Genomic DNA, 14,493 nt, shown 5'->3' on the forward strand with positions numbered 1-14,493 from the left:
CACTGGCCTCTGTCCCTCTTTTCTTCCCTCCCTCCTCTGATGCCCTCTCCAGTTCTTGCTTCCCAAAGGCTTGCACAGCTGTTGGTTTTAGCAGTCCTGGTGACAAGCTCCCCAGGTGATGCTGCCTCTGGGGTTGGCCAGGGGATGCTGGTTGCCGGGAGCTGAGGCAGCCTTGGAGTAAGCAAGCAATCAAGCGGGTGAGGAAGCCCACCCAGCCAGTTTGCCAGCCCTTGCTGTTGGGAATGGACAGACAAGTCCTAGGCCCCTGTGGGGCAGTGTGAGGAAGCACCTCTCTTTGGATGCAACCCAGAGACCAGGGGCAGCAGCTGTCTGCCCAGAAGACTCCCGAGGGGAGAGGAGAGAAGGCTGAGGGAACACTTCACAAGGGAGAGTGTTCAAAAAAGGGTGAGAGGCTGCCAGCTCTGCAGGCAAGGGGTGACATAACTGGGCTCCTGAGCCCCACAGGGGTGCCGCAGAAAGAATGTAGTTGATCAAAGGAGCAGTGGACTCAAAAGTAGAAAATATTTGGTGTATGCTAATGACTATATCTTTAATGGCACCATACAGCTTTGTTATCTTCTATTTATCATAATGATGTTTCTCAAGATTCATAATGCCATCTTTCAGTGTCTAGTGGTGAGTGATATGGGGGCCTATACAATTGAATTTTCACTGCTTGGTCAATCAGCATTATCTATGTAATTCTTAAAAGGAGAAAATAGAGGTTTCAATGAAAAAATATCTGTGTACTGTATATCAACTGCTGTTCATAAAATTTGCTAGATAAGCCTTTATACAACCCATGTCTTCATTCATGTGTATGGAAGAGTTAAAATTAGAATGGAATCTAATTCTAAAAGGGGGTTCAATTACAAAATTAACCATTTACATTAATATAAGCCACTTTAATCTCTATGAGAAAAGAAATTTAACTAATTCATTTAAGAGTTAAATGGAGTATGTTAATCTCTAGAATCTTTTGTACACTGATTTATGTGTGTTCACTAGATACTTATGTTCTGTATATTAAGGTTCTGACGTCCCTTTTATCTGTGTGGCATAGCATATTTTTTTCATTAGGACTGACAAATCTGCTGTTTCTAATTGTACACACACAGACACACACACACACACACACAGAGAGAGAGAGAGAGAGAGACAGAGAGAGACAGAGAGAGAGAGACTCCCTTTTTACAAAGTGTTTGAACAAAGCAAATATTGCTTCCAGAAAGAGAATATGGATGTGATTAATTAACAGACGTAATTGGCCTCCTCCACATTATTGTAGAAAGTTATCCTGAAATATTTGCATATATACACAAATAACTCAGTCCATTCAGCAATTAATAAAATTGACTCATGAGATGTTGATGACAATATAGAAACACACACTTCACAGAAAATATTCCAGCCTTCGCCTTATTCACAATCCTGCAACTTTCTATGTAACCAGCATTTTTCCGGGCCATAAGTACTTGTCTGCATGTCACGTCAAGACATAGTTAAACTAAACTATAGCTTAAAAGTGAATGTACAACTGTACCCATGTTCTGTTCTTGGCTTATCTCTTGTGGTTTGTTTCCCTCAAACAAAAGACTTGTGATGTCATCAGTATGCACCAGCATGGTCATAGTTACATGTAAACCATAGTTTGGTTTAACTATGGCTTAAAATACCACATTAACCAAGCCATTGTGAGTTTTGAGTATGGAACATATAGAAGAAAGCTCTGTTTTGCCCTTGGTTTCCATGGGATCAGTATTGTATCAGAAAAAGAGGGCTCATCTACAAAGCACATTAAGGTGGACTCTTCCTAAACTACTTGTTTCATACCTAAGCACCAAGCAAAAGTCTGCGCAGTCTCCAGAAAAAAAGGGCAAAGGTTTACACAGATGTTTTGTCTAACCATTGCCAGTTTCGGCAGTGCTAGTGATACTGACTCTACTAATCCCTCAGGCTGTCATTTGAACTAAGGGAATCAGCACAGGAACTCAGGTTTGCTGAATAATCATCCTGACACACAATTTCTCTGCCCAGAAGCACCCTAAAGAAACCCTGAAAAACACATAGTCCAGATGTTCAGCTTATTGTAGTGAAACTCCTAAAACTAAATAATATATAGTGTTAAGTATATAAAAACTACCGACAGCTGAAGGTGCTTTGCATGCATTAGCTGAGTAATCTTGCAACCTTATAAGGTAGGTCAACACTATTATCCCCATACTGCAGATGGAAAAGGATGGCTGATGTTGAGAGATAGGGGCATGCCTAAGGCAACCAGTGAGATAATGGCTGAGCCGAACCAGGGACAAATCCACACTTCCAGCGACTACACTGCACCTAGTTAACAACTGTTCCTCCCTCTCCAAGTGCAATGAATGCAGTTTTGCCTGTGGATAAGCAAGAGAAGGAACAAAGGCACAATGTGCTTACTGTGAGATCCCAAGTAGAGAGATACAACGAAGTGCATAAGGTGTGTTACTAATTGATGGTTGCCCTACTGATCCGCAGCAGTGATAATTAGCCCAAAGTGCAGTGCATACAGCAGGCATGGGGAGCCTCTGGCAGGTGGCCCTTCAGGCATCTCTGTCTGACCCGTGGGACTTTCCCCAACCACACCCCTCACCTGTTCTCATTTCCCAGGGTCCTTGAATGTTTTTGCTTGGATGGGATGTGTCTTTGAATTCTGGTGACTCTTGCTTGCCTGGATGAAGGACTGAGTGAGTGTGTGCGGATACTAGCTCATTGTACAAAGGGGAAACGGGAATTAATTGCTCTGCCCTTCTTTGCTTCTGACTCTGCCCATCACTGGCATATGACCTCCAAAAGGTTGCACAGAAGAGAATATGGGTCTCAGGCTGAGAAATGCCCCCCATTACTGGCATCCAGCTTAGTTATTCATAGAGGGTGGGCACCAAAGAAGAGATACTTTGAGGACCAGAGAGAAGTTAATACAGTACCTTCTGCTATAATCATTGCCTGCATCCTAGTGATGATATATGAAAAACCAGTGACACAAGCAATAGAATGTGAACTGCATTCAAACATGAAAGAAAGACTGCCTACTTTGATCTCTTATAGCCCCAGGCAACACAGTCTTCCAAAGTTGTAGTATTTTTGACCTAGACTTCACATTTCATAGAAAACGATCAGATTGCCTGACATTTTTGTTTTTTTCCTTAAAGGCAGCCATGCGGCCTTCAAACTTAAACAGAGCAGTGGCCTCATGTGGTGTGTTGTCTCTGCACAAATAAAACCCAATAGAGTTTATGGGTTGGTGCAGTGGTTAGAATAGTGGACTAGGACCTGGAAGGCAAGGGTTCAAATCTCCACGCAGACTTGAAGCTCACTAGATGGCCTTGGGCCAGTAGCTAACTCACAGTTTAACTTACCTCACAGGTTGTTGTGAGGATACAATGGGGAAGAAAACTATGTACACAACCTTGAGTTCCTTGGAGGAAAGGTGGGATACAAGTGTAATAAACAAACAAACAAACAAACAAACAAACAAACAAACCAAGCCAAACCAAACCAAACCAAACAAACATGTTGGTAACATAAAAGAAGACTATTCAGACAATCCACTATTCTCAGTAACTCTGAGGTGTGCATGTTAACTTCTGGAGAGTAATCCAACATCAACTCAGAACAACAAATGTGTTAGGAATAAGGTGACATTTCCTCCTCATACTTTTATTCTTAGTTGAAAAAGAGAGAGAGAGAGAAGAAAATTCAGCCTCAACTCTTCTCCTATCCAAGGACCACAACATCAATTTTGTTTTGCAAATTGCAAGTGAAGGTTATTAGAATAGTCAGAGTCTTGCATTCCAGTCCCGTTAACACAATAAACACACTTCTGAAACTGAATTAAATGCACATGTAGGCACAGGGAGATCAGAATTTATAACTCAATAAATGCAATTTGACAAAATGATCTAAAAAAAGCATACAACATTGTCAAATGAAACCAGTCCCTTGCATGACTAATTGACGCTTGGATGCAACTTGTGAATGTTACATAACTGGCAACTTAAATGTTCTGAATACTTAGAACCATTTCCTTTCATATCTGTTTATATTTCCATATAAAACAAGCCTCTGTTCATTCAGTTTCTTCTTCAGAGATAACTCTTTCTCTCTAGGGACTCTTTAATTCAACAACATACTTAACCATATTTATTCTGTTTCTCTCTAAAATGCACCACAAAAGTAGCAGTGACACAAAACAGTTAAGATATAAAACATATCCTTGCATTTCCTACTGTTTTACTTCTGGCACTAAGGATAGAGAGTGGGAACAGATATTACTGTGTTTAGGTAGCACAAATATCAAAGATGGTATTTGCATATTTGCAATGCATAACCATTGAAGAAGGACCAGTGAAACACATTATAAGAAGTATGCATACATTGCACATGCATCCAGCAGAAGAATGTATGACACTGGGAAGTTTGGTGAATTGACCGTAGTTTATACCTATTGGCTACACAGACAGCATCTTAGGCACATAGTGTAGTATAACATTATCAGTTTATCTTCCTGCCTAAGCAGTACCTATTTATTTGTGCTGGTATGCTTTCAAACTGCTAGGTTGGCAGGAGCTGGGGCAGAGCAACGGGAGCCCACCCTGTCATGCAGATTTGAACTGCCAACCTTACGATCAGCAAGCCCAAGAGGCTTAGTGGTTTAGACCACAGTGCCGCCCTGGTTCCATCACAGTGTCCCGTTGTGCCAGAAGCAGTTTCGTCATGCTGGCCACATGACCCAGAAAAGCTGTCTGCAAACAAACACCAGCTCCCTCGGCCTGAAGGCAGAGATGAGCGCTGTATCCCATAGTCGAATTCGACTGGACTTAACCGTCCAGGGGTCCTTTACCTTTTTATAACATTTTTAAAATAACATTATCCACAGTTCTCCTTCTCTCACAATACTAGATCCTGTGGTCATTCAATTAATCTGATTCATGGCATACAAAAGGAAGGACCATCACACAGTAGTCAGTTAAAGTATGGAATTTACTCCCTTAAGATGTAGTGACAGCCACTAACCTTGTTGGCTTTAAAAGGTGGTTAGACAAGTTCATGACGGATAAAGCTACCATTGACTCCTAGTCATGACACCTGGTTGCCACTGTGAGAATGGGATGCTAGACTTTTCTTCGATCCAGCAAGACCCTTAACTACTTGTCCATGGCATGCCCAAACTGCTGCAAGCTAAATTTAGAGTTTGCCTATGCCATGCATATGACCACCCAGCCACAGGCTGATGCAGATGGGATTTGTCTATGGGTGGAGTGTTTTCCCACAGCCACCAGTTGTGGCTGAAGTAGTTGTGACAACATGCCCTTAAAATGAGTTGCTGTACTTCCGCATACAGCTCTGTTTCCTGCCCTAGAGGAGTTTATCAATCTCACTTGTGCAATCAAGAGCAGGGAAGTGAAATTGTTGAACTTCAGCTGGACTTGCTGCTATGGTGAAACTGATGTGGGACACCTCCAAAGATGCCATGGTAGAGCCAGGCATCCGTACATTGCTTCTGTTTCCTCCCCACATGGATTCCTGAGACTGTTTCTCCAACTGTTACTTTTAATGTTCTCAATGATATTCATAGAAATGGGGGGGGGAGGCTGGAGTGATGGAGCTGTATTGCTGGTTATCTTGCATGGCACTTAAGATACGTATGTAAGCAAAAGAGACAGGAGTGAGGAACCATTTATTGCCTGAAGGCTGCATTTCCTTCTGAGCATCCTTCTTGAGGCCATGTGCCAGTGGAGGTGGGGACTGAAGAAAAGGTGGATGGAGCAGCGAATGGCGATTTTACCTTGGTACATTAGGCTAGTTACGATTGGCAATCTAACCTTCTGCAGAACAACCCTGGCATTGTTTGAACACCCATATAGCTCAGTCAGTAGAGCATGAGCCTCTTATTCTCAGGGTTCTGGGCTCAAGCCCTACATTGGACAAAAGATTCCTGCATTGCAAGGGGGTTGGACCTTGTGGTCCCTTCCAACTCTACAATTCTATAATCTAGTATGTTTATACTATTTATTTAACTTGCAATCCTGCGAACGTACCACTAAATACAGTGAATGTAGAAAGCTGCCTTATACAACATCAGACCATTGGTCCATTTAGCTCAGTGGCATGCCTAATGATTTAGCACTGGCTCTTCCCCAGCCCTGCCTGGAGATGCCAGGGGTGGAACCTAGGACCTTCCGCATGCAAAAGAGATGCTGCACCACTGAGCTACAGCCTTTGCCCTGAAGGCAAAGCCAACTCCATAAGATCCCAATCAAACTCATATTCTGCCCATTGGAAAGAAGCAGACTCTTTAGAAGTCTTACCGAAATAAAAGTTTCAAACGCCATCAGAACACAAAAACCAACCATGCAAGGAAGCAGTATAAAAGTAAGAAGACAGGCAAAAAGTACGGATCGGGCCCATTGGATTTGCTAAATTGACAGCTCTGCTCCTTACCATTTGCGTTCTTCCCGCAGATCAGGTGCTCATAGGGCTGCAGCACTCCCCAAAGCTCAGCATCATTGTTGATGACCATCTCCAGAACTTCTGCGGAGATCTCACTTCCCCCTCCGCCTCCGTCGGGGCTCTGGCTGGCCACTACTCTGGCCTTGATCTCCTCCACCAGGTTCTCCATGCAGGACGTCAAAGAGATGGCCGCGTACTCGTGGATCCTCACCGAGATCCTGGTATCCACCATCCACCTGAAGAACCTCCCCACGGAAAAGGTGAGGCCGCACCTGGCCGACTTGCCCTTCCTCAGCCCGTCGCCGGCGCTCATGCTGTAGAGCGAGAGCGCCTTGACGGTGGCCAGGACGCAGCTCTCGGACAACGACCAGCTCTGGATCAGCTTGATGGCGCTTTGGATCTCGAAGCGCGTGCACTTGGAGTGCATCACGCTCAGGCGCTGCGCCTCCCTGGAGATCCGGATTAAGGGTCTCCGCAGTAACACGGACAGCCTCCGCACCGCTTCTTGGGTGAAGTCCCTCTTGGTCCCTCCTCCTGCTTTCCCTTTCCTGAGTATCTTCCCAATGTCCTCCTCCGTCCAAGGGAATTCCTCCAGGTCGGGCAGCTTGGCGCATCTGGAGAAGATGTCCGCCACTTCGGGGTCCTCGGGCAGGACGGTGTTGACGGTGTCCCAGCTGTTGTTGCGACTGTTCATGGAGCCCGAGTAGTACCACCAGTTGCCCCTGGGCTGAGACGACGTGAAGGCTTGCGAGTTGGACTTGCAAGAGGAGAGGCTGAGCGAGCGGCAGGAGTCCCCAGCCCCATACCCGGAGTCCAGGGTCAAGTCTTCCAGGGTCTTCAGAGTGGAGCTGTATATCCCAGCCATAGGAAAGGAACCTGCGATCTCGCGCCAAGCCAAGCGGGGAAAAGAAAAGAACAGCAGCAGCAAGCGCAGGACCCAACTCCCTAGATCGGGGGCTGCTTCCAAAAGAAGCCCGAGGCGAGGAGCTGGCCGGCCCCGCTGGTCCTTAGGCTCCCGGAGAGGAGTCCCGTTTGCGCTCGAGCTCCTGGGGCTCCTTCAGGTTCTGCTGGGTGCCAGCTGTCTCCATTCCACGGCGAGGGGTGAGATCATTTATTTTCCGCCTTGAGCAAGGATGGAAAATACTGGGGCCAGGAGGAGGAAAAAAGAAGAAGAAGAAGAAGAAGAAGAGGGGATCAGGCAGAGAGAGAGAGAGCTCTTTTCAGAAGCTCCAAGAGGGCAGCGCCGTTCCCAACGGGGCGCCCTTCAGCGGCGGAGAGAGAAGCCTCCTGGGTGGCTCAGGAGGGCAGGCCAGCCTTTTCCCAGACGGCGATCCGGTGTCACACCGGGACTCCTCCAGAAGGCGAAGAAGAAAGGGAGATTGGACGAGGCAGCCCTGGGAGCTGCTGCTGCTGCTGCTGCTGCTGCCGCCGCGCGTCCCCCGCCCCGTCTCAGACACTTGCAGAAGCTTTGAGCGAAACTTCTCTGGTGCTGCCCGGCTGGGCGCACCGAGTTGCAGGCGGCATGCAAATGACTTGCGGGGAGCCGCACCAATCGGCGGCTCCGGGGGCGGGGCCCGCCGCCGAAAGGCGAGCTGGGCGGCCCGTATGTAAATCTCGACGGGCGGGACCTGTGACGTCGCGGCGGGAGGAGGAGCGCGCGAGACGAAAGACGGCCGGAGAGAGAGGGGCGGACAAACCCAGGAGCCGCGACGACAAGCGGGGAGAACTTGGAGCGATTCTGCTGCGCGACGAGAAACCGCGTGCCCCGTCATGTCCCGCTCTCGCCCAGCAAAGGTAAAGAGGGTGTTGGCCGCCTGCTTGAAGCCCGACACGTGTTTCTTCCGACCCCCGATTCCCCGTGCGGACGACGCGTAACTTGCAAAACGTGGTTTGCTGGGGAGGACGATTTGTGGAGTTTTCTCTCTTCCGAGGGAGCGTCCTTTGAATTGCACCTGCCGCCCTCTGCACAAGCTCAGTGAACTGGAGTGGTGGGGGAAATCAGACGTCAGCGGCAGTCAGACCGCTCAGTTTCCACAAGACAGACTTAGGTGCTCCAGGTGTTTGCTCAGTTGCAAAATCTGCAGAGCTAGAATCTAGTGACAATTAACATTTCAAGGTGTTTCCTTTGCTGTTAGATGCTGCCGACTTGTGCTTTTAGCAGGGAAAGAAGGCCTTTGAGTTTTCTTCCTTGGGCCACTTGGGAATGTTTTAAAAGTAGGAAGGGCGCAGAATGGATGCACAGGCTTGCCTGAGCTAAGAAAAAGCTGCTTTAAGCCTCAGGTGTTGAAGGCACCTCCAAGATGCCTTTGATTCCAAAGAGGCGCTTCTGAGTGCTGCTAATGTGGGATAAAGGGCAGGGGAGTCTTTAGCATATGTGCCGCCGGGGTGCAAAGATCCGCCCAGCGTCCCCAAATTTAGTTTAGCCGCCGCTGGTATGTGTCTTTGAGCGCACAAAGTCGAAAGTCCTTTAGTGAAACCGTAGGTATACATTTCAGTAAAGGTAAAGGTAAAAGGACCCCTGACCATTAGGTCCAGTCGTGGCCGACTCTGGGGTTGTGGCGCTCATCTCGCTTTATTGACCGAGGGAGCTGGCGTACAGCTTCCGGGTCATGTGGCCAGCATGATTAAGCCGCTTCTGGCGAACCAGAGCAGTGCACAGAAACACTGTTTACCTTCCTGCGGAGCGGTACCTATTTATCTACTTGCACTTTGATGTGCTTTTGAAGTGCTAGGTTGGCAGGAGCAGGGACCGAGCAACAGGAGCTCACCGCGTCATGGGGATTCAAACCGCCGACCTTCTGATCGGCAAGTCCTAGACTCTGGTTTAACCCACAGCGCCACCCGCGTCCCGATACATTTCGGTAATACCTAGGTATATATGTATTTTGTTTTTCTGGCTTGATCAAAATTATTATTTCATAATAGGTAGATAGTTAAGAGCTTAGGCGGCTTCAGCGGTGGGCACCTGGCAACCCCCAGAATTTGGCACCTGGGTGCCCCTCACCCCTTGCACCCCCGGGTAAAGACAGTCCTGATAAAGGGCATAATTTCCATAAATTCCAGAGTGGGTAGCTGCAAAATTGTTGCAGCAAAATTAAGCGTGTCCTTGATTTGTTAGTCTTTAAGAAGTCACAAGACTTTTTTTTGGTCTTGTATTGCTTTAGTGTTTTTTAAAAATAGTTCAGGTCTGTATTTGAAGCTAAAAGCTGTGTTGGCCCGTTCCCTTAGGCATGCAGTAGACCACTGTGAGAATAGGATGCTGGATCCAGCAAGCCTTTCTTACATTCTTAAGTTTGAAAATTAAAACAATGTATTCCATTTTCTAGCATGCATTAACAATTTAAAATGTGTTTACACCATTTCTGGTGTGGAAATACCTAAGGGTAAGACACCCACTCCCTGAAAAACAGATTCCAGAAAACAACACGGCAGTGATATGTTGAAACTAAGACACATTCTTAATGCAACTTTTAATAAAGCTCTTGGCTACTTTGTTATTGCAACATGGAAAGATGAAAGGGTGGGAGGAGTCAAGGATTTGGGTCAGATGTCATGATTGGGATCAAGCAACTAAAGTCCATGGAGGCAGGATAGTTAGACCAAAATAACTAGTTTAGGCAAGCAAAGGAGCTTCTCTTGCTTCCAAGAGAGTATTTTCCAATCATTTGCAGGAATGCAGAGGCCCTGGATTTATTAATCTGGTTTATTATTGAGATCCCAACTCCCCAGGTTTTTTACATTGACAGTAAGAAATGCACTAACCTTTAAAGTGCCACAAAACTCTTGGTTGGTTTTGCTGCAAAAGGCTAAAACAGCTGCTCACTTTGGAACATCTGCCAGGCAGACCTCTAAAGCTAAGAAATACAGTCGTACCTTGGTTTTCAAATTTAATCCATTCCGGGGGTTTGTTCGACTCCCGGAACAGTTAAAAAACCAAGGCGCAGCTTCCGATTGGCTGCAGGAGCGGGGCAGACTTTTGGCTTCTGAAAATCATTTGAAAATCAGATAATCACTTCTGGTTTTTGATGGTTTGGGAGCTGAAACGTTCGAGTTCAAAGGCGTTCGGCTTCCGAGGTTCCACTGTACATAAATCATAGCATAACACATAGCTGAGTTGGTTACAGCGTGGTGCTGAGAACACCAAGGTTGCAGGTTTGATCCCCAGATGGGGCAGCTGCATATTCCTGCATTGCAGACGGTCCCTTCCAACTATATGATTCTAAATATGATACACCAAGCAAAGGGCCTTCTCGGTGGTGGCACCCACCCTGTGGAATGCCCTCGCATCAGATGTCAAGGAGATGGGTAAACAGATATCTTTTAGGAGACATCGGAAGGCAGCCCTGCATAGGGAAGCTTTTTAAGGTTTATTGTTTTATTGTGTTTGTATATACGCTGGAAGCCACTCAGAGTGGCTGGGACAACCCAGTCAGATGGGCGGGGTACAAATAATAAATTATTATTATTAATATGCAAGTATACTGATGTGAAAACAAGTAACTTAAGGCTGAAATCCTAAGGTTGCACACCATTTACTTGTGAGAAAGCCCAACTGAATCTGGTGGGGCCTGCTTACAAATAAACATTGGATTAAGTTTATATCTCTGCCGTGAATCTCATAACATGAACGAGTGGATTGTCAACCTGTTCATTTACGGCAGCATGCTGTACTCTGAAAAAAGCCTTTGTATGGACTTTTACACACTTTTGACCTTGAACCATGAGCTGAGTATGGAATACAGATACCTTTCTCTTTTAATTAAAAGGTGGGTTTGCCCCATCAATAGCTGCTTTTTATTAGTATTTTAGATAGTTGAGCTGTTCTGTAATTGCTTGATACAAGAGTGCCACCTTCTGGTAAGAAGGAAGTTCAGCAACGGTAGTGTATTTCCTGAGAGACTCCACAGCAAACACAGAAATAATTTCGATATCCCTCCATCAGAGCGGGTATATAATGTAGCTTGGGGCTACTCCTGGTTCCTTTGCTGTCACTTGAGCTTCAGATGGACTCAGTGGCGTGGAATGCCTTTCATCAGTTCGGGCAGCTGTCGCTCTGGTAACTTCTAGGTTAGATTGATTGATTACTGCAACACATTACATGTGGGGCTGCCTCTGAAGACATTGAAAACTTCAGCTGGTGCAGGATTCAATGACCAGGGCAAGACGGTTTGATCCTATTACACCAATCCTGCTGTGGCTGCCAATTAGTTCCTGGGCTCAATTCAAAGTGCTGGCTTTGACCTATAAAGTCACAATACCTCAAGGACCGTCTCTCCCCCTATGAACTGATCCGGATCTTGCAATCATCATTTGAGGCCCTTCTTCACGTGCCTCCTCCATTAGAGGTCTGGAGGGTGGCAACACAAGAAAGAGCCTTTTTCTGTGGTGGCTCCCTGGAATACTCTTCCCAGGGAGGCCTTCATATTTAGGCACCAGGCAAAAACCTTTCGCAATAACCAGGCCTTTGGCTGATTAAACATTCTATGGCCTTTTAAATGTGTGTGTGTAAGAGGGGGTTATTGCTTTGTTTTTCGTGTCTGTATTTTGCTCTCATTTTGTATTTTTATGTTGTGAACTGCCCTGTGATTTTCAGATGAAGGGCAATATACAAGTTTTAACAGCAACAACAACCATCTGATGTCAGTGCAAGCAGATCAGCTTATTTTCAGAAATAAATTATTTCATAAAGCAAAGCTAATAAAAAGCCATCAAAAGAATTACAGTGGGTTGCATTTTGGTGGTTTCAGAGCACTATCTTACTGCTAGAGGTCTGTAGTCTGTTCAGTGCACATTTACTCCTTTATTATGATTATTTTATTGCATGCTATATTTATATTCTATCTTTTTCAGCATTAACATTTATATTGTGATTTAGAGCAGGCATGGAGAACCTGTAGTCCTTCCTGTCAGCTGAAGCCAGCATAGCCAGTGGCCAGGGGGTGACAGGAGTTTTAGTCTAGCCACATCTGAAGGTCTGCAGGTTTCCCATCTCTGCTTTGGATTGACCAAAGTGCTTCATATGCTTGTAGAGTAGGGAACCATAGATGTTGCTGGATTGCAATTCCCATTATCCCTGATCAGTGGCCATGCTGATAGAGGCTGATGGGAGTTGAAGACCACAGATTCTCCATCCCTGATAGCAAATTCTCTTGTCATATTTCTTTTTTTTTTTTGTCCAAAAATTTTATTAGTTTTCACAATATTATAAACAAACAAACACACAAAACAAACAAACATAATAAAATTACAGTTATTAACTTTGTTAGGTGACTTCCTCGCTTCCCTTTGGTTGAATTTCATTGCATGTCCTTTTAACGGTTTTCCAAATCCCAATTTTTATAAAATTTAACTTAAGCATTAAAATCCTTAGATCTTCACCTTATGGAATTAAACATATTAATTCATCACTTAACATAAATAAAATCCTTAGCCCATTAGGTATCTGCAAGCTATTTTCAGTTAGTTTAACTTAACAAATTTAACTAAATAATCATTAAATTTATTCCGTTCTTCCTGATACTCCTCCTCTTTCTGATTGCGGACTCTTCCGGACGGAAGAGTCTCTTGTCATATTTCTAATGCAGAGAAGAAGTGGCTAGCCTAAGACCACCTTCTGATTTTCGGAATACCCCCGAATGATACTTGATTCTCATGTTTCAAGATGCCTGCTATGACTGACCCTCCTGTGTGGCAAAAATTAGGCTGCCGTGGTACATTTAATTATTCACATTTGGACCCTGCTGTTCCGCAAGAACATGTCCAAGTTGGCTAACAATAATAAAATAAATACCAGAAGTTAATCATATACGGTAGTAGCCAAAGTAACACTAAGCAGCTCTTTGTACCAGCGAAATGACTTCTGGTTGCGCAACTCCCTCGACATGCCCCCTAAAATTGTTCTGGGGCTTCCCCCACTCTTCTGGAGCAATTATAGGGCTGGCATGGGATTTATTGGGGGGGGGGGGAGTCCCATTGTGCAAGCTGGAATATTTCTTCTCGCTCAATTATTTTGTTATCTATACTGCCCGTAAAATATATTGCTATATCAAAAGAGGCAATATAAAAGCCAAGTCAATAAAAAACAGCTAGATAAAACCAAAAAAAAAGAAAGAGACCCACGGAGGCAGTGGCGAATAAAATACAAACCTGCCTTAATAAAAAGGCCTTTTTCACCTGCTGGGGAGAAGGGACTTGCATTTGTTTTATCTGAATTTATAAACCACTCTATATTCAAAGAGTACCCAAGCAGTACTCAGAAAAAAAATATAAAACACGAAACCCAGCAAGAAATAAAACTGTGGCGGTAAAATAGAATAATTTGGGAAGAGTGAGGAGAAAACAAAAAGTTTTCAATGAACATACAAAATGTAACAATGTGGGGGAATTGTTTCACTGCTAAATGTGCTGGTTTTCTCATTTGCTCTTCCACCTGAGCACCACTTGGGATCTTTGGGTGAGGCTTTGGTGAGAAAATGGGCTTTTATGTTGTGGCGCCTTGCCACAGCTCAGAATTTGTTTATAAAGTTGGTTAACATATTCCGCTTCAATAAGTCATTTGGCTGACTGACAAATGTTGCTGCTGAGGTTTATTTTTTCAGTTCCGATTGGTGATTTTAAAGTTTTACTGCATTTTAAATGCATTTTAACTGGTTGCAACCCACACTGAGAGCCACTTAAACTGAATAATTTTTTTGGGGGGGGGGCTTAAAGAAAAAGTAAAACAAGACACAGCACTCAGCAAGATAATGAATACAGGATAGCTGCTTTCATGCATGTTTACAAATGTTTTGCTTGATGTTTTCAATTCTCTGCTACTGCCAAGTTCTACTGCTACTGAATTGCAAATAAAGACATCTTTTTTTATTTTATTTTTTAAAAAATACAAGCTACTGTACAATAACATTTTTCCTCTCTCCTTTTCTCATGCACTTTCTGCAAACTGCTTTTTATGGGCACACTGAACATGATAAGGGAGACTTCGGATCAGATCCCCCAACATCCTTTTAT

The 14,493-nt window shown here is 44.8% G+C and overlaps 2 protein-coding genes across 2 annotated transcripts in view; one reads left to right on the forward strand and one right to left on the reverse strand.

Moving 5' to 3' along the window:
- ABTB2 (ankyrin repeat and BTB domain containing 2) overlaps positions 1-7,989 on the reverse strand; it is a 152,042-nt gene extending 144,053 nt beyond the window's left edge. The window contains exon 1 of the mRNA XM_083601827.1: positions 6,478-7,989. Within this exon, the coding sequence (XP_083457953.1) occupies positions 6,478-7,351 (874 nt within the window). The 5' untranslated portion in view covers positions 7,352-7,989. The remainder of the gene's footprint in view (positions 1-6,477) is intronic.
- Positions 7,990-8,119: 130 nt separating this feature from the next.
- The window catches only part of CAT (catalase), a 42,399-nt gene continuing 36,025 nt past the window's right edge, over positions 8,120-14,493 (forward strand). The window contains exon 1 of the mRNA XM_083602465.1: positions 8,120-8,280. Coding sequence (XP_083458591.1) covers positions 8,257-8,280 — 24 coding nt within the window. The 5' untranslated portion in view covers positions 8,120-8,256. The remainder of the gene's footprint in view (positions 8,281-14,493) is intronic.

The sequence above is a fragment of the Podarcis filfolensis genome, assembly GCF_964270895.1.
Source record: "Podarcis filfolensis genome assembly, chromosome: 1".
Taxonomy (NCBI): domain Eukaryota; kingdom Metazoa; phylum Chordata; class Lepidosauria; order Squamata; family Lacertidae; genus Podarcis; species Podarcis filfolensis.